Source organism: Rhinolophus hipposideros (genome assembly GCF_964194185.1).
Source record: "Rhinolophus hipposideros genome assembly, chromosome: 5".
Taxonomy (NCBI): Eukaryota; Metazoa; Chordata; class Mammalia; order Chiroptera; family Rhinolophidae; genus Rhinolophus; species Rhinolophus hipposideros.
The window spans coordinates 56,173,791-56,194,704 of NC_138051.1; the positions used below are offsets into that span (position 1 = coordinate 56,173,791).

Here is a 20,914-nt window from a genome sequence, read left to right on the forward strand (position 1 = left end):
GCAAATGTGTAAAACTTGCTATATTATAGTGGTGAGAAAAATTAAAATAAATCACCCCAAAAAGAATGATACTCTGCAGCATAAAAATACTGAAGTGTCGTTTAAAATTTTACTATGCAAAATTTCAAAGTAATATGATTCCCACAAAAACCTCACCCAATTTTAAAGCAAATCAGTAGATATTTCATTACGGATGTCTAAAAAGATTTGAAGTATTCTTTTAGAGCAGATGGATTCCTTGTTATTTGGAGACCTCTGCAATATAAATGGGGAAAATTAGAAGACCAGATGGAGACCCACAGCTATGGGGAAGGTTATAGTCCCAATCAGACATTTTAGCAATTCAGGAAGAAAAGTTCAAGTGGTCCTTTGAAAGGTAAAAGGGTTGAAAGTGAAAAAAACACAATTATGATTAAAGTTCAAGGCAAAGCAATAGATTTTACAAGAACTAAAACCATGGAATGACAATGACTTGAACTTGATCATAAAGCAAAAACAGTCTATTTTATTAATATTTTCCTGCCAAGAAGACTATAGACCTCCATTTAGATGATAATGCAAGTTTTAAGAGAAAATACAGATGCTATTAATGAAGTTAAAGGAGGTATAGAAGAATACTTACATGTAAAATTAGACACTCGACTAATGTACAAATTGGAGAAACCACAGTATCCAAAACCTTCATGGATCCCCGTGATACACCTATATCCGTTACTTTTTGCCCTAATGAAAGTACTTACATCAACAGAAGCTATGTTAACGTACTTTCTTTTTTAAATTAAGTCTTGTTTTATTACTAATTATTTGGACAATTTCCTAGAGAGTCTACACATAATTTTTCCGCTTTGTCTATAGTCAGTGATTAGGAAGCAGCTCCTCCTGAGGAACAAGTGGAAAGCTGTGTGAGGGTCACCAACACATACTACTGACATCTAAAAATCAAACTTTAATCCTCTTGTACAAATCATGTGTCTTTAAATTTTTTTATCATTAATTTTTCTTTTATGTTAAGGTATAACTTACATGAAGTAAAGAGCACAAATGATAAGTGTACAGCTCAGTGAATGTTTACATATCTGTACATATACCCAAATGACCATCTGGGGAGAGAGAGTTTTCAGCACTCTACTAGGCTTTCTTGACCCTCTTCCCGATCAATACTCCTCATCTACCACCACCCAAACTAGTCTGTTTTAACTGCAATAGCCAAGAAACTAGTTTTGCTTATTTTGAACATCTGTGGATGTAATTATACAATAACCACTCTTTTGTGTCTGCCTTCTTTTCCTCAATATTATGTTTGAGATTCATCCATTTTGTTGCATGAATTAGTAGTGCATGATTTTTTACGTTTTTTAATTGGGGGGGTTAGTTCTCTCTAGTTCATGTTTATTAGTGTGCATAATGACTTAAGATATTCTGCTATGAACATTCTTGAACATATTTTTGGTACACATACTGTGTTTCCCCAAAAATAAGAGTGGGTCTTCTATTAATTTTTGCTCCAAAAGATGCATTTGAGCTTATGTTCAGGGGATGTCATCCTGAAAAATCATGCTAGGACTTATTTTCCAGTTAGGTCTTATTTTCGGGGAAACACGGTGTATATGTATTTTCTTGGGCACGAACCTAGAATGGAATTTCGGGGTCATATGCTGAGTAAGGACAATAAATTTATCAAATCCACTTTGCATTTCACCTAAGAGCATGTTGAAACATAAGAGACAATCCTTCTCAGGAAGAATTCTTTGGTAAGTATAAGTTGAGTTGATATCACAAATTACTCTCATTAGCCACCAAGGACAACTAGGCCAAAAAGATAGTCACCCTACTGAGGTCCACCTTTCCTCATATTTGTATCTTATTTCGGAACTGCTGCCTCTTCCTCCACATCAAAACTCTAATCTCTTGGTAGCTTAAGCTAAGCATTAAGAAGCTACCAAGTTGGGCCGGCCTGGTGGCTCAGGCAATTAGAACTCCATGCTCCTAACTCTGAAGACTGCCGGTTCGATTCCCACACGGGCCAGTGGGCTCTCAACCACAAGGCTGCCAGTTCAATTCCTCGACTCCCGCAAAGGATGGTGGGCTGCGCCCCCTGCAACTAGCAACAGCAACTGGACCTGGAGCTGAGCTGCGCCCTCCACAACTAAGATTGAAAGGACAACAATTTGACTTGGAAAAAAGTCCTAGAATTACACACTGTTCCCAATAAAGTCCTGTTCCCCAAGTTAATTCCATTCATAATAGCCAAGAGGTAGAAACAACCCAAATGTCCATCAATGGATGAATGGAGAACAGATGAATAAACAGAATGTGGCATATACATGGAATTTTACAATGGAATATTGTGATACATAACAGTGGAGTTTTATTCAACCTTAAAAAGGAAAGATATCCTGTCACATGCTACAATGTACGTGGACCTTGGGGATATTATGCTAAATAAAATAGGCCAGTCACAAAAAGGCAAATACTATATAATTCCACTTTTATGCGGTACCTAAACAGTGAAATTTACAGAAAAGAACATAGAATTATGGTTACCGGGGCCTGGGGAGAGAGGGAAAAGAGGATGTTGTTTCACCTTCCCCAATTTCAGCTGGGGAAAATGAAAAAGTTCTGGAGACCTGTTTTACAACAATATGAATATACTTAACCCTATTGATTGTACACTTAAATTGGTTAAGACCGTAAATTTTATGTTGTATTTTTCACCACAAAATTTAAAAAAATGAATCTGCGCAATCCGTTTCAGACCCACAAATGCCATTTTTAGGAAAGTAAAAAAATTCTAAGACCTACCTTCTCAGTGTAAGAATAACTATTGTCATTTTGAGCACAGTCACTCCCAATTTATAATTAGAGAACTGTGGTCTTTGGAGAGACCACTTCAAAATATAACAAAAAATCAGTTTGTACTTTAAAAGTAAACCACTGAAATCTCAACAATTTTAATGGTAACAATTTAATGGACTTGCTAAACTCTAATCTGTAGAATTTTAGGCAATGCAGTGTTCTTTAGTAAAACTTCTGCTTTAGCGGCTAGAACGGAAACGTTAACGTGCGGCCATCAGATTCGCATTCAAAGTCAAAAAACTCTTTTCTTGTGGAGAATAATAAACATCAAAGCAGCACCATCTCTATTCAAGTATTGCCTTTTATAGATTAGCTTAAAAACCTTGTAAGGAAAAACAGGTAAGACGATCTTGCTCATGGTTATTCAAGTGATTATGAAACAGTGTATAAGGAAACAAAATCATGATCGACAATGTATAATTTAAGACTGACCATAAACGATATAATAGTTTTATTGCCAATCAATAACTTACTGAAAAATTAAAAATATATCAAAGGTGAAGAAACTTGAAACTTTCCCAAGTCTAACTATAAATGTAGTTTCACAGGTGGGAAAAATAATTTCAACCAATACCAAGTGATTACACAGACTTTAAGTCCAATAATACTGTATGAAGTTACATAATTATATTAGCAATTCTGTGTATCAATTTTGACTAAACCTACATATTTTACTAAAAGCTTTTGAGATATAATTCACATACCATACAATTCACCCATTTACAGTGTAAATTCATGGGTTTTAGTATGCTCAAGAGTTGTGCAACCATCTCCACAATGAATTTTAGACTATTTCCATCTGCTTGAAAACTCATACTCTTTAATTATTACCAATTTAATAGTCTTTCTGACCCTCCCTCAACTCCCAACACCAGTCCTTAGCAACCATTAATCTGTTTCTGTCTCAACAGACTTGCCAATTCTGGATATTTCATATAAATGGCACCATATAACACGTGGTCTTTTGTGACTGGCTTTTTCCACTTGGCGTAATGTACATCAATTGTTGTACCACGTATCTTCATTCCTTTTAAGGTGAAAAAAGACCACATTTTCTTTATTAATCAGGTCACAGACATTTGGCTTGCTTCCATTTCTAAGCTATGAAAAAATGGTATGAATATTCATGTACAAGCTTTTGTGTAAATACACACTTTCGTTTCTCTTGGGTATATACCTAAGAGTGGAATTGCTGACAAAATGGTAACTCTTAATTAAATTTAACTTGTGAGAAACTGCCTGGTTGTTTTCCAAAGTGGCGGCACTATTCTACATTCCCTGCAGCAGTATATGAGGTCTCTGACTTCTACTACACATTCTCACCAGTCAACACCTGTTATTATCTATTTGATTCTAGTCAGCCTAATAAGTAAGATAGGTATCTTACTGTTTTTTGTTTTTTTTTAAAGATTTTATTGGGGAAGGGGAACAGGACTTTATTGGGGAACGGTATGTACTTCCAGGCCTTTTTTCCAAGTCAAGTTGTTGTCCTTTCAATCTTAGTTGTGGAGGGCACAGCTCAGCTCCAGGTCCAGTTGCCGTTTTCCAGTTGCAGGGGGCACAGCCCACCATCCCTTGCAGGAGTCAAACCGGCAACCTTGTGGTTGAGAGGACGCGCTCCAACCAACTGAGCCATCCGGGAGCTCAGTGGCAGCTCAGCTCAAGGTGCCGTGTTCAATCTTAGTTGCAGGAGGCACTGCCCACCATCCCTTGCAGGACTCGAGGAATTGAACTGGCAACCTTGTGGTTGAGAGCCCACTGGCCCATGTGGGAATCGAACTGGCAGCCTTCGGAGTTAGGAGCACGGAGCTCTAACCGCCTGAGCCACTGGGCTGGCCCCAAACTGTGGTTTTGACTTGCATTTCCCCAATTACTAATGATGGCGAAAATATGAGGAAAAAGTGAAAAAATCAATGTCTCTAGAGTCAAGCTGCTAAATTACTAAAATGAAGTAGACTGAAGCATAAGGAAATGACGTTACTCTTGCTTGAAGTAGCCTCGAAACTTAAGTTATGCCTGGAGATATAGATATATTATATAGATAACTCTGATTATCCCCTGAAGTACTCAGGAAAGAATGTTCCTGTGTTCAGACCGCCTGACATCCATTATTCAAACCACCGGACATCTGGAAGATTACCATCTGGGACAAACCCTGAGGCTAAGAATGCAGGACTGATTCTTCTCAAGAATGTACTTTTTAGTATAAAAACTCTTAGCTTTTTTTTCTTCTTTGGAACACTCTGGGTTTTGCCTAGTTGTGCTTCTAACTTGCAAACCCTAAGACCCTTGAATAAATTTTTGCAATTTATTTCAAGCCAAAGTCTTTTGATTCTTTTGTGCTTGGCTGACACATCATTTCAAATGCTTAAGGGCCATCTCTGTGTCACCTCTGGAGAAATGTCTATCGAATCCTTTGCACATTATTAAATTGGGTTATTTGTCTTTTTAGGAGGTCTGACAATTAAGTTTTCAAACACATCCTAGAAAAAGTGTTCCATACCTCATTGCTGAATATCACTACAGTCACCTTTGAAGTACTCCCCTTAGGAAGCTATGCAGTGATGCCAGCGCCTAGTCCACCCTTCAAAGCAATTTTGAAACTCTTTTTCTAGGATGGCCATCAGAGCTGTCATATTACCCTTGATATCCTGTATGTCATAAAAATGTCTTCCTATCAACATTTCCTTTATCTTCAGGTAAAGAAAGAAGTCATTGAGGTCCAGATCAGGTGAGGAGGGAGGGTGTTTCAATAAACAAAAGTTATTTGTTTACTGGCTAAAAACTCCCTGACAGACAGTGACGTGTGAGCTGGTGCATTGTCGTGATGCAAGAGCCATGAATTGTTGGCGAAAAGTTCAGGACGTTTTCGTCTTTTTCACACAGGCTTTTCAGCACATCCAAATAGTAAACTTGGTTAACTGTTTGTCCAATTGGTACAAATTCATAACAAATAATCTCTCTGATATCAAAAAAGGTTAGTAACATCGTTTTGACTCTTGATTTGAACTGACAGAACTTTTTTGGTCATGGAGAATTGGCTGACTTCCATTGTGCACTTTGACATTTTGTTTTAGGGTCATATTCGTGCACCCATGTTTCATCACCAGTGATAACACGGCTCAAAACATCGTCTTGCCTCTCCAAAGGTCTTGGCAAACTTTGACTCTCCTTCACTTTCATTCATCGGTGAGCTCCTGTGGGACCATTTTTGCACACCTTTCTCATGCCCAGATTTTCCATTGAGATTTTCCTGTTTCTCTATTGATGTTTACTTGGTCTGCTATGCTTCTCACAGTCAGCCTACGATTTTGATGCACCATTTGATGAATTTTTGCAATGTTTTTGTCAGTGCTGCTCATTACTGGCCACCCTGACCTCTCTTCATCAGTGACATGTTCTTTCCCCTCAGAAAAACGTTTAATCCATTTGTACACTGCCATTTTCTTCATGGCATTATCCCCATAAACTCGGACTAACATGTCCCTGATTTCACTTCCACTCTTGCCAAGTTTAACAAGAAACTTAATATTTGTTTGTTGCTCTAATTCAAGCTCAGACATTCTCACAACAGCATACAAAAACATGCAACAATAATGAATGCCACTCAGCAAAACACCGGCACACGTTGACACGAACACAGCTGTGAGACACTGATATACCAAGTTTATGAAACCTTACCGAGCTCTTTGTACAGTGCTGACAATGTCAAGTGCAAGTGGCAAGTTCGTGAACTTAATTGTCACACCTAACTGTTGAGTTGTAAGAGTTCTTTACATACTCTGAATACTAGTCCATTATTAGGTATAATTCGCAAAGTTTTCCCATTTTGTGTGTGTGTGTTTGTTTTTACTTTATGGTGTCCTTTGCATCACAAAATTTTTATTATTGTGAAGTCCAATTTATCGATTTGTTTCTTTTGTTGTTTGTACTTTTGGTGTCATACCTAAGAATCCACTGTCAACTCTGAGGGCATGAAGTGTCACCCATATGTTTTCTATGAGTTTTATAGTTTGGGCTCTTACATTTAGTTCTTTGATCCATGTGATTAATTTTTTTAATACAGTATGAAGTAAAGATTCAACTTCAATTTTTTGTATGTGAATATCCAGCTGTCCCAGCATTATTGGTTGAAAAATTATTCTTTTCCCATTAAATGGCCCTGGCACACTAGTCAAAAAGCAATGGACCACAGACTGATACCTGGTTTCTCAATTCGTTTCCACTGATTTATAAGTCTAATCTAATGCCAGTAGCAATGTCTTGATCACTGTTGCTTTGTAGTAAATTTTGAAATCAAAAAGTGTAAGTCATCCAACTTTGTTCTTCTTTGTCAACATTGTTTTGGCTCTCTGGGTCACTTGCAACTCCATATCAATTTTAGGATCAGCTTGTGAATTTCTACCAAGAACCAGCTGGGATTCTGACAGGAGTTGTGTTGAATCTGTAGATCAATTTGAGGAGTACTACCATCCTAACAGTATTAAGTCTGGTCCGTGAATGTTAATATCTTTCCACGTATTTAGGTCTTTAATTTCTTTCAACAATATTTTGTACTTTTCAGAGTATAATTTTTACACTCATTTTATTAAAATTTATTCTGATTTTGAGATGTATTCTTTTTCAATACTACTATAAATGGAACTGTTTTCTTCATTTCATTTTTGGATAAAACATACTTTTGTATAATAATGATTCAAGACCTCTTCCTTCATGCTCCATTTCCAGAAGCACATTATATCTTTTAATTAGAAATTTAATAGTATCTGCCAGATGAATGACACTCCTTCAATAAAAGTTTAAAAGCAAAATCATTTACAATGGAAATGTTTCTAAAGTTTCAGGTTTAATCAAGAGCGTATGTGGTGCTTGCTTTGGCGGCACATATACTAAAACTGGAATAATACAGAGAAGATTAGCACGGCCTCTGCACATGGATGACATGCAAATTCATGAATCGTTACACATTTTTACAAACTTCTAGTTATAAAATAAATAAGTCATGGGGATGTACAGCATGGTAACTATAGTTAATAATACTGTATTACATATTTGAAAGTTGCTGAAAGTAAATCTTTTAAGTTCTCATCAAAAGAAACAAATTTTTTTAACGGTATAAATTTCCTCCCACATATATAAAACTAATTTATCTAGTAAACTATGAAGGATGATATGTTATATTTCTGATAACAATCTATCTTCATGAAAATGTCTACTGTGTTATTAATTTATTGTAACAATAAAAGGTAGTAGTAACTGGAAGGCCAATTATATGGTAACAGTTGTGGTAATCTGCTTGAAGAAACAGAATGAAAACATTAAAGTTATCATGAAAATCATATAGCAATTTAGTAAATAAGAAAGCAGAATCTCAAAGCATACCCAACTTTGTTTATATTAATAGAAGTACATATATACATGTGTGTAGGTGTACATACATGTATGTACACAACTGAACAAAGACTTTGCTCTAATTTTCTGTGATGTTACAATTCTGTCTACCAAAACAAACAAAAAACCCCAAACAAAACAAGCTTCATAAATTGGAATTATCCTTAACCTCTCTATTGCCTGGATGTTCAAATTCAAATAATCTAATTATTATTTAGATTAATCCATCTCTGAAGTAGTTTATAAAATGAAGATAAGTAGAATAAAGTAGCACGGCAATCTCAAAAAGGCATGTTAATTTTTAGTTTCACAGTATAAAAGCCTAAACTAACTAGAAGAGAGCCCTTTAATCAAAGAGACATTTAGCATTACTTGAAATCACAAAGCATTTACTGTTTAAGCTTTTTACCATCCAGACAAACTAGAGAAACTCCCACTATTATTCTTTAGATATCAGCACCACTGGGTAAAAAAGATTGCCATGCATTTTTAACAATACAGAAAAATTACACCTTTTGGGGGTAAAGAGGACACATCAGAAATTCTAATTAATTTATGCTCTGGCTAGGGAAATGACATGTAATTCCTTCCAAGATTTTTTATTGCCTACAGAATAAACTCCAAAATCCACATCATGGCCCAAAGCTAATCCAGAACAGACTCTGCTCAAATCTCTAGTGGCATTTCCCACTGTCTTATTCAAAAAAAAAGCTACAGGTTGAATAAGATACACTATTTATAATTTCCTCCACTTCACAATATCCTCCAATTTTCCTCTAAATTTCAAAATATATGCTTTGCAAAATAAAAAAATAAAAAATATTAATTATTAATTAGCTAATGCTTTCGTTCCTCACCTCCTAGAAAATCCCTGAAGATTAAAGCTAGTCCAGCATAGAAGCCAGATAGTGTTACTTAAAGAAAGAATCACTGGCTATCATTTTATACTTCATATTTCTTTTCCTAGGAATAGGTAATTATATTTAATGTCAAATGACTATCAACTTTGAAATTAGGTATTTATTATCTGTTTGGGATGTTCCTGATCTTGGCTCTAGTTCCAACTTTATGGTAAGTAGTTTATTACACTTTAACCCAAGTCATTTAATTTCTAATTTCTCTCATCTTTAAGATGATGAAGGCTGGATTAGATAATGCCAAGGTTCCTTACAGATCTAAAACTTAAGTAACTATTACTTTTGTAGATTTGGATTATCTATGTCTATTAAATCAGTCTAAGTTACCATGAGATTTCTGGGAGCCAGGTCCCTCTCTTGCGTCATACTAAATAAACTTAAGGCCATCTTTTTCATATAACTGTTGCTAATCTAGTTGTCACACCCGAAATTGTATAGTATGGTTCTTCAACCATGGTCTGTTTTTTTGTTCAACTTACTGCTTATTTAAGATAATGCTGAATCTTGATTATGTTAACCAGTCAGTGTATGAGCTGCCCCACTTCAACCCGTGTATTATGTGAGGATTTCATTAGGACACTAATCCCCCTTATCTGCAGTTTCACTTTCTGTGGTTTCAGTTACCTGTGGTCAACCGCGGTCTGAAAATATTAAATGGAAAATTCCAGAAATAAATAATTTATAAGTTTTAAATTGCATGCTGTTCTGAGTTAATGATGAAATCTCAAGCTGTCCTGCTCTGTCCAGCCCTAGACGTGAATCATCTCTTTGTCCAGTGTATCCGTGGTATGTATGCTACCCGCCTGTTAGTTACTTCATAGTTATCTCGCTTATGAGACTAGTGGTATCACAATGCATAGTTTCAAATAACCTTTATTTTACTTACTAAAGCATATATTCAAAAATTTTATTACAGTATATTATTATAAATGTTAGTTATTATTATTAATCTCTTGCCATGCCTAATTTATAAATTAAACTTTACCCTAGGTATGCAGTATAGGAAAAAATGGTATATATAGGATTTGGTATTATCCAAAGTATCAGGCATTCACTGGGAGTCTTTAACTATATCCCAGCAGAAAAGGGGGGGAGGGGAGAGCTACTATATGTCTTTCAAAAGTCTCCATCCAATTCACAGTTGAACTAAATGGAACCAAAATCAGAACTCTAGGTTCAGCTTCAGTGATGATAGTGATCCATTAACTAATTCTCCCTGGTAAAGGTGTTTCAAAGAACTACAGATCTACTTAATTTCTATCAGCCAGCTCATATTTTTATTCATGTTACTAGAACATCACAAGTCTGTCAAATCAATGCTTTGCTGAATAAAAATATATATACCGTAATACGTACATTGAGACATCTGGTTTAACATGGCAGATAAAATTAAGCATTTAGCCCCATTACTTTCCAAAACCCCACTGAAATGACAAAAGAAACAGACAAGGACAAATGAAATAGGTAAGGAAACAGCAGACGAGAGATGTCAACATTTTGGACGGTAAGTGAAGAGACAAGTGGTAACAGACAGACTTAGTGGACCTTAGAAACCTAAATGATAAGAGTACCTAATGATACTGACAGAAAATTTATAACTTTGTTATAAATGTATAACTTATAAAATTTATATAATTTTTTAAAATTTATAACTTTGTTATAAATTTGAGAAGAAAAATTAATAAAGTGTAAGTAGATAAGTAAGAGAATTTTTTAAAAATCAAGTATCAGCAATTTTTATCTGAAGGGAGGAGGGCTAGGGATGCACTAGAAAGGAAACACAATAATAATGCTTTCTTGGCTCGGCTGTGAACAATATTTCCACAACCATTATGCTGCTGTACATGTAGAAAAATGGCTTAACTAAAAAGTATGACATAAGTATACTGGAAGAATAGGGAATGTAGGGAATGTATGTACAGATGACCCCCAACTTAAATGGTTCGACTCATGATTTTTCAACTTTACAGTGGTGCGAAACTGATAAGCATTCAGTAGAAACCATACTTTGAATTTTTATCTTTTCCCAGGCTCGTAATATGTGATACAATACTCTCTTGTGATGCTGGGCAACGGCAGTGAGCTGCAGCTCCCAGTCAGCCACATGATCACGAGGGTAAAAACCAATACTCTACAGTGTGCTCATTGTGTTAGATGATTGTGCCCAAGTGTGGGCTAAAGTAAGCGTTCTGAGCGTGTTTAACAGGCTAGGCTGAGCCACGATGTTGAGTAGGTTAGATGTATCAAACGCATCTTCAACTTACGGTTTTTTCAACTTACTATGGGTTTACTGGGACATACCCCACCATAAATCAAGGAGTATATGTATGTAATTGGGGATAGCATGTATGAGGAAAAAAATAAACAATATATAATATTGAAAAAATTAATGTCTAGAAAAAAGATATCTAGGCAGACATTTAAAGAGTTGAAATGCTTGCTTGCAGGGATCAGGGCTTTAAAATCCATGTCACATGGTTATTTTCATAAAAATTAAACTATAAAAAAATATGTATCTATAGTATTTTCTTGCCCTAGTAACCCCAACTTAGGAAAATGATCTATGTCTTGTGGATGGCAGTGAGCTCCACTTCCTCTAATAAGAGCTTTACCTTTTATTGAAAAATATGACCATAAGTTCAGACAGTTTTCTCCTTAGGATGCATGATGACATCATGTAAATACGGATTCTAAACTCTTTTCATAATCAAATCCATAATCATCCCAGTTTTGTAGTCCTCCTCAACAATTCCAAATCGGTTTAGCAATCCTGGAAATTTTACTGTTAAATTCTCCTCATTAACCAGCCAATGCATAATCCTGCAAGTACCGTGTCTATCACACTTCTACAATTGCCATATTAACACGACGCAGACTGTGCATCAACAAATGTGGTTAAAGCTGTTTAGTCCTACCATTTTTAAGATTACGCTATTGACAGAAAGAATTCTTTCTCAAGATCTGTTAAAGTTGTTTAACCTCAACAAATTGTGCTTGAGTTAGAATACAACCAAATTTCCAAAAGAAATTTACACTGTGACACTACTAGGAACAAGAATTGTACATACATTTATGGTTTTTTTCCAAGGAAGTTAAAATACATTATTTCTGGAGTCATAATTTTAAATTGAACCATTCTACACCAAACTGTGGAACCAAAACAAGTAATATGATCTTTTACATGCCTGTGAAGCGGGAACATAAAAACACCACTTGCAGGGGGCAGGGAATATATTTTGTCAGGTCTACACACAAATGTACACATATACATATCTCTGAAGAGATAAAGCACATGGGACAAAATATTAACTGGTAATAATATATTATGGACATTAACAATCGCATTCTTTTTACTTTTTTATCTTTTTGTAAAATTTTGAAAACATTCTTTGTACAAAGTTGGGAAAAATTAAAACAAAATTTCTAAAGTTTTGTATTATATATATAACCATGTGCTCACTATATATCAACCACTGTCTTAGGTGATTTTATACATTATCTGAATTATATGTTCATAACAAATCTGTAAGATAAATACTATTACTCTCACCTGACAGGAAAAAACATGAAATCTGGAAAGGCAATCTGACTCCAGGACTCTTACTTTTAACCAATGGGGGAAGAGAGTAATGACACAACTACTAAAATTTGTTTTAGCTTGTTCCATCTACAGACACTAAAAATTTCCAAATTTATAGAAAAATCTTAACAATCTTATAAATCACAAAATATGTTTTTCTGTTTTGTTGGTTGGCTTGGGTTTTGGCTAATATACAGTTCCATTTGTTCAAGATGCTAAGATTTCCTAAGACACCATGAATAAAGTAACATTTGATTTTATAATGACTTCACTTTCAACTAGAGAACATAGTTACATTTCATGTTTTATTGTAAGCCTCTATCTATTCAGATGAATGATTTTCAAAAAATTTTAATGTAGCAGAACCGTATCTTTCAAACAAAATGTTACTGAGAACTCAATATATAGGTAACAGAGAGTCCTGCCAGCTCACTTTCTCTTTCCCGTTCTCTTAAGAATGGGAAATAGGGGCTCCAAGACTTTATGGGACACAATATGAAACCGACTGATATGTATCTGTAAACTGTTAATGATCACAACTGCCAAAAACAGGACTGGCTGAGAGGAACTGAAGTTACAAATTCTAATTTAAGGTTGGTAGTGACAGTTAAGTAGTACAGGTAAAGGATAGGCACAGAAATTATCATATACACCCTACTTTAGTCATAAAAATAAGTGTCTTATTTTAGCAGCCAGGGAGGAATGTGTCACAGGACAAGTTGCTACCCTTAACCAATTTACCTGTGCCAGAAACATCCTTCTGTGCTAATGCACTTTTGCATATTTCACCTAATACCAAAGAGGGAAAAGAGCAAAAAAGTCAAATCTTCATGCCTCCACTTTCTTGTTTGTAAACAAAAACATTCTCTAATAATATCGATTTCACAGGGATAATATGAAGATTGTTAAACACAGGTATATACCCATTAGATGTGGGGAAAAAAATCATCTATTTACTTATTCTTGCAACAAAGGAAAATAAGCCATTGTCTGTAGACTAGGGGTATACATTTTCTTAATTCTGGAGGAATAGAATCATTTGTATCTTAATGTTTACACAATTTTTTCCAGGCCTGATTTCAGCAGAAAAGTCAACCCTAAAAAAAAACCCCAAAAACCGCAAAATATGTCCCGTTTTTCAATTAATAAAAAACAACCTGCAGATCTGTTTCCAGTTCACTGTGTTCTCCTACCTTTTATCCATGATCACCCTTCATCAATCTTCCTTTCTTAAATACTCAAAATTCCTTTCTATTGAGGCAATATACTCAGGTAAGACTCCATAGAAAGAATCTGCTCATTAAAAAATAGAGAAAGCCCACAAAGAAGCAACTCTTAACAGAAGAAATATAAATGTGCAAAGATGTTTAACTTCACCCATGAACACAAACACATTCAACAAGTTACCATTTCCCACTGTCACACTAGCACAGATGAAAAGATTCCTGATAATAGTCAAGGTTTGTGAGAGGAAAGGAAATAAGCCTCCCCACTCCCCACACACAGTAAATGGAAACCATCTTTCTGGAGGGCAAATTGACAGTGTGTAACAAAATTGCAAATATGTATATCCTTTGACTCAGAAAGTATACTTCCAGAATTTAGCCTAATAAAATAAAATAATCAGCCAACTTTGGACTACAGGATATTCAGTATAGCATTATTCATATTAAAAAACAGAAACAATTTATATGTATAATGTATAAAGACTAGTTAAATGAATTATCAAGTAACTACAGACGTTAAAAATAAATGATCTATATTTAAGTTGAAATAAGAAGTGCATGCTATATTAAATTACACAAAAGCGGGTTTAAGCACAATTTAATTGTATTTCTAAACTATATCCTGATATACATTTTAAATTCCGGATAATTAAAGAAAATTAGTGGATATCTTTGGCGACACTTCTCAAGTAAAATTTAAAAGAATTTTTAGTAATAAGTGTGTTATTTTCTTTTTAAATAATTTCCTATAAAGGACTTTTTTTGCTTTTTGTTTATTGCTTTTTTTCTGATTACAAAATTTAAAAGAACAAAAGGGAGGGAAGAAAAAGAAACATCTCAGAAATAAATAAACAGAAGTGAAAAATCAAAGGCCATAAGTGTTTCTCTCCTGCTTATTAACCTCAGGGCACGAGGCTTTGCTTAACAGCCCACCCCTCTAGAAACTCTTCTGTTTTGACTTTTCACCCTCTCTCTCCTGCAGGGCTTCCTCTTTGAGCCTGGCTCACAGGACCCTGTTTCTCCCAGGCAGACAGGCTCCACAGAGCATCACCTCGTCATCCACAACTGCACGTTCATTAACACCTATTTGGTGACGAATTCTTAATCCCTATCTCAAGCCTCAACATTTCTCAGTCTCAGATTCGTATTTCTGCATACACCTCAAAATCTATTAATATCTATTCAGAAACTCTACCTGTCTTCCGCACTGCTAGGCTAGTCCTGTTTTTCCAATCTCCATTAAAGGTGATGTCCCCAAACTGGCAAACTCAATCGTCTCTGACCTCTTCCCCTCAAATCCTGCCTATAGTCTACTTCTGAAATTTCTCCCTAATTCATCCCTTCCTTCCCATCTCACTGCCATTTTCAGAGCTATGGCAAGCCTGGCCATTTCTGACCTGGACTATATAAAGCCAAACAAACATTCTTAAGTATCCATTATATGCCACATACAGCAAAAGGAGTTAAGAACACAAAGATTAATAAAGCAAAGTACTACCATCAAGCATCCCTGGAGATAGAGAGAGGGAGGAAGATAACACAACGAAACAAGTACTAAAATTAGAGCAAAATCCACAAGATGTCAATCTGTCCTATGTGATTTAACCTTGTAACTACGTGAAATATCTTTCTAGAATACAAACCAGATGATGTCACTTTTCTGTTGTAAAATTCTTGATTGATTCTACTCCACTGCCTATAAGAAAAAGTCCAAATGCTTTAATACTATACAACCACTTCACAATCTGGTCCCAACCTAACAGCCTCATCTATTACTTTCTTTCACTTCACACCCCTACCCCAGCCACGTAGAACTGCAATAGTTGCTGCTCTGATCACACGCTGAGCGTGTTCACAACACTAGTCCTTGTGCATTCCCACAGCTGGGGAGCCCCTCCTCCTGTGCCCACCAGTGGAAGTCCTGTCCTCCTCTCAATCAAATAATACTTCCTCTCTGATACCTTCAGTAATCTTTCCAGTCAATGTAGTTTTTACACAATCTATTGTAATACGTATCACTTTATATTATAATTTTTCTCTTTGTCTCTAACACTAGACTGTGAGATTAAGGACAGAAACTACATTTTGTTATTCTTTGTATCTTCCCCAAAGTCTAGCAAGATAGTAACTATTTAAGAACCGTTTGTTAAATGGATAATCGGGTGGAAACACATTTTCAGAGAACCAAACTGTACTAATCATTACATTACTTTTTTGGTTCTGTCTGGAATCCGGGGTTCTGCCTAAACACTACCACTACGTACCACCACCCCCACATATCAGAAGCCCGTTCCTATTCATCTGGCTATTTATGCATCCATCCCACAAATAACAAGAGAAAATAATACAGATAGAATCCCTATCCTCCAAGGGGCTTATATTCAAGTAAGGAGAGACAATTAACAGGTAAATAAATATATAAAATTGTCTCTATAGTGATAACGCGATGAATAAAATAAAGCAGTTTCATGGGCTAGAATGTGGCTGCGGAGAAATATTCTATTTTAAAATGAAGGTGGAGGATAAGTCACAGGTTTCTCTGAGATGGTAACATAAAAAAAGCTGAGGCCTAAAAAATGAGAAGCAATCAGCTAAGCAAAATTTTGGGGAAGAAATTCTGCAAGCAGAAGGAACTGTTAAGTATAAAAGCTCTGCAGCAGAAAAGCACTTGGCTGTTTGAGGGACAGAAGAGACAGTGTAGCTAGAGAAAGAAATGCGTTTGGGGAAGACAGCACTACCCTGTAGGTGGCAGCCTTGGTGGAGGCCTATCTACCCCTGCCTTCAGTTTGTAATTTCCTAGTTTATATCTTTCATTGTCTGCACAATCTTCTACTTATGAATATCAGAGCAAGAGAACACTGGAATGGGGTACACAGCACACCCTCTTGTGAAAAAGATGTCAAATGATTCTGAAAGTACCTTTTCTGGTTTCTGTTGATAATATCGTGTTTCCCCGAAAATATGACCTAGCTGGACAATCAGCTCTAATGCGTCTTTTGGAGCAAAAATTAATATAAGACCCGGTCTTATTTTACTGTAAGACTGGGTTTATAGTATAATATAATATAAAATTATAATATAATACCGGGTCTTACATTAATTTTTGCTCCAAAAGACACATTAGAGCTGATTGTCCAGCTAGGTCTTATTTTCAGGGAAACAGGGTAAGTATTCCTAGATAGAATGCTGTAACAATATGGCCCCAGGGCTAATGTAAATCTAATAAGCACATTTAGAATAAAACCATTTGAAAAGAAATACAAGTTTTTTCCTACTGACTACAAGGCAAGTCAAAATAAGAACTAAAAAAATTATCCTAAATTTATGGAAATAAAACACAATACTTTACTACTCTGAAAATATACATGGGCTACAAATTTATCCTTTTAACTGAATGGATTTCTTCAATTCTCATGTAAACTTAAAGATCATATAAGACAAATCTAGACTTAAGTAACTGAATAAAACAGTTTCCAGTTTTCATTGACCAAGGATTTTCTTCAACTTCATAAAAATTAAACAATTTTATGATGTTTTGAGAATACATGAATTTATATGCATTTTAAACTGCCTCACAGCAGTAATTTTGTAGATGTCATAATCTATTTAATTCAAGTACTATTGTGATGTTAGAAAAAAGTTAATTCATTACATAAATGAATATTCACCAAACTAGCTGCTAAGCAATTAAGTAGTTACCAGGAACTCAAGCAATGTGAAATTACACATCTTACTCCTATTCTCAGTAGCATACGCTGGTTTTGTTAACCCAGACGTGAACACATCACTAAATATAAAGAACCTTTCATCATCATAGTCAGGTGTTAAAATTCTAGGCTGCCTGGCTTCGATCAGTAAAAATAAATTCATTCTCAGCATCCCTAAATTCAATTCTGCACCCAGTGATCTCTGGCTAGTGTAGCGATGTTTCCCTGAATCTCTCTATGCGGGAATCAAAAATTAAGACTTTATCCATCTGCTTTTGCAAAATCATCAGAAGTATCAGAGGTAACAAGCAATAACCATCTTATGCTCCTATACTCCCATTCCCCCATGGGCCAAAGTCTCCAACAATGGGTCTTCATAATAATCTATAGCCTCAATGTTGATGAGGAAAAAAGAAAAAACTTTAGCCTAAAAGAGGACCTCTTCACATTCTTCAAGCTGATGTCTACCTTCATACATTTATAAACTCTTTCATTTTTCTTCCCCAATCACCTAGGGATGGCCATAAAAAAGCTTATAAATACCCAATGTACCATCTTCCCAATTTCATGTCTTCAAACTAGTCAATTTTGTCATTATTCACCATCTCCCTCATAGATTTATACTTCAAATTAAAAAATCCATTTTCTTGGTTGGGAAATTAAAATTACATAATTTCTCCCTGAAGTTCTAGCTCAATCCCCATGCTGGGACTTCAGGAAGAAATGCAAACATAATATGAACTAGAAAGCCTCTGGAAACAGGATTTATAACCTTGCAGACTAAATCGGAGTATTACTGAATGAGAATTTACTCCTTCCTTATCTAGGGCAGAGTTTGAATTAAAACAAGGCCTTTCTCCCTTCTCAAAGCATGGTTCATAGACTAGCAGCTTCTGAAGTACCACGGAATCTGTTAAAAAGACAGAATTTAGGACTCTACCTCTCAGACCAACTAAGTCAGAATCTTCATTTTAGTGATATCTGTATGCAGATCTCCCTACATCATAAAAATCTCAGAATTGGTGGAAAATTTAAAAACCTACACATACATAGATATGAACCTTGGGTAACAATTGTAACTAATAATGACTATAGTGTCATTCAAAAAATTCTTTAGTTCTTCTAATAACAGGTCTTCTTTACGAGAATTTCCCATAAAAATATAAACCTCGTCTTGAACACATCATAGCTTATTACAGCTGCTGCTGTTAGTGAAAGCCACTGATATAACCCAGTTCTTACCTAATCTGAGCTCTCCGAAGTTCCCACACCCTATCTTCTTGCCAACCCTGAAGTTGGGTCCCACCATAAGAACCCCAGAGGATGTCGAGGTGCCAGACGGTCGGGAACAGTGTGTACTCCTTTGTGCCATGGGTTTCGTTGTCCGTTGTCTTTCATCCTTCTCCCTATTAGGATGGTCCATGATCCTACACGACAGAGTCTCTCCACAATGAGCAGCCTCAGTCTGTGTACCTCACTTCAATACAAAAGTATGTCCAAAGAAACTGTAGTCAGAGACAGGAAAGGAGTTCTTTTGGCACCATATTTATGTTTCTAATGTATCTCCAGGAGATGAAAAAGCACTGATTAGTTCTTGTAGCACATGTAGACTGTAGGTCTCAAGCATAGGATATTTTGTCACCTAGGTAAAAATCAAGAAAACACACAGTTAAAAATTAAATTTTAAAACAAACTGAGAAAGTTATCACTAATTACAATGGACCTTATCCAAAAATGAGCAAAGTGGATCACTTCCTGAAATGGGTTTTGGCTTTATATCCTCCAACAGTTTAGCCATCTGGACTAACTAGTTACTCATCTGGTAACATAAGCTCAGTAGGCTGCAGACCATGGTTACTAAAGAACACACAAACCTTTAATATGAAATGCTCTCCTCTACTACTGTACCTATGACCCAAAAGAAAGCTATTTGTTGGCTTTCTTGTTACTGGCTAAGAGAAAGATAAGATGGGGTTAGCCTAGTTAAATAAACTGAGGACAATGAAAAGCTCCTCCTTTCAATTTGGACAGAACCTAACAGAAATGAGGCTAACACTCAACCCTCTCCTCCATCCCCACCATTTATCAAGCACTGACAGCAATGACACAATCCAAGACAAGTTACTGATTGACACAGACTAGTTCTATGAAGGACTTTCCGAAACTCTAGGGGTACTAAGCAGTCCTACACTAAAGCTTTGGAAAACTCAACTTTTGATCTAGTTTTCATTGTGGACTGAGTATACAAAGACAAGAGTGCCTGAAGCAAATCCTGTGCATAATCCCAAAGTGAAAATAAGGCGGAGAAACAAGGAATCTTAAACTAAACTCATTCCCTACAGGAATTCTCCGGTGCCCCAATACATGACTAAGCCCAAGACAAGTTTACGACGAGATCATTTTGACACTACTTTTGATAATCCAGGTGAGTATCAATTTAAAAAAAATTATCACCAATCACATACTAAACACATACTTATGTGTCCCTTTCATTAAATATTTTCCTTAAAATTTTAAGGAAAAGAATTTGAACAGCAGCTTGGTTCTTACTGCATGTATACAATAAAGCAAGTACAGTCTAGACTGTCAACTTCTTATGGACACTTTCAATTCCCTAGTACAGGGATAGACACAAACCTGTGAGCTGACTGTACAAAAGGGCACATGATCCAAAAATATAATGTTTATTTCCTTATGGTAGTTAAAATGCACTGTTTATTTTCATCTTTTCTGTCTGTTTCCTTTGCATTATTAAAACTGTATAATGACGATAGGCTTCCATAAAACTAATCATCAACAAAATATGTTTCTCTGAATTCAGAAAACAATGTACGTACATTCATAATGTATATTCTATTAAGAAAAAAATCAGGGCGATGAGAAAAGGTCAGCAATTACTAGATTTCCTAGATGGGCAACATTATGAATTTATATTTCTCCTCATTCTTTCTGGTATCTCCAATTGATTGTATCAAATAGTCGGTGATTATCTGTTGTTTACCAAAACTTCCTCAAACAATATTAGCAAGAAAAGGGAAATACAATTTAAGATGTTTTATTTAGATGATCTCATCTTAACTGGTGGGAGTATGTCTATGTGTGAGAAACTGTCAGGCTATACTTTCTTCCCTTATACTTTTTTGAGGACAGGAAAAGTATGTGTCTTAACTTATCCCGACAATATTGAGCATTCAACTAACTCCCAAATTCCCATAAATAATCACTCATATAATAGTC

The 20,914-nt window shown here is 35.6% G+C and overlaps 1 protein-coding gene across 4 annotated transcripts in view; it reads right to left on the bottom strand.

The window, feature by feature from the left end:
• Positions 1 to 20,914, bottom strand: part of CSNK1G1 (casein kinase 1 gamma 1) — a 157,819-nt gene that overhangs the window by 74,582 nt on the left and 62,323 nt on the right. For all 4 annotated transcript variants that reach the window (XM_081049504.1, XM_081049503.1, XM_081049501.1 and 1 more), the window contains exon 2: positions 18,920 to 19,319. In XM_081049504.1, coding sequence (XP_080905630.1) covers positions 18,920 to 19,100 — 181 coding nt within the window. In that variant the 5' untranslated portion in view covers positions 19,101 to 19,319. The remainder of the gene's footprint in view (positions 1 to 18,919; positions 19,320 to 20,914) is intronic.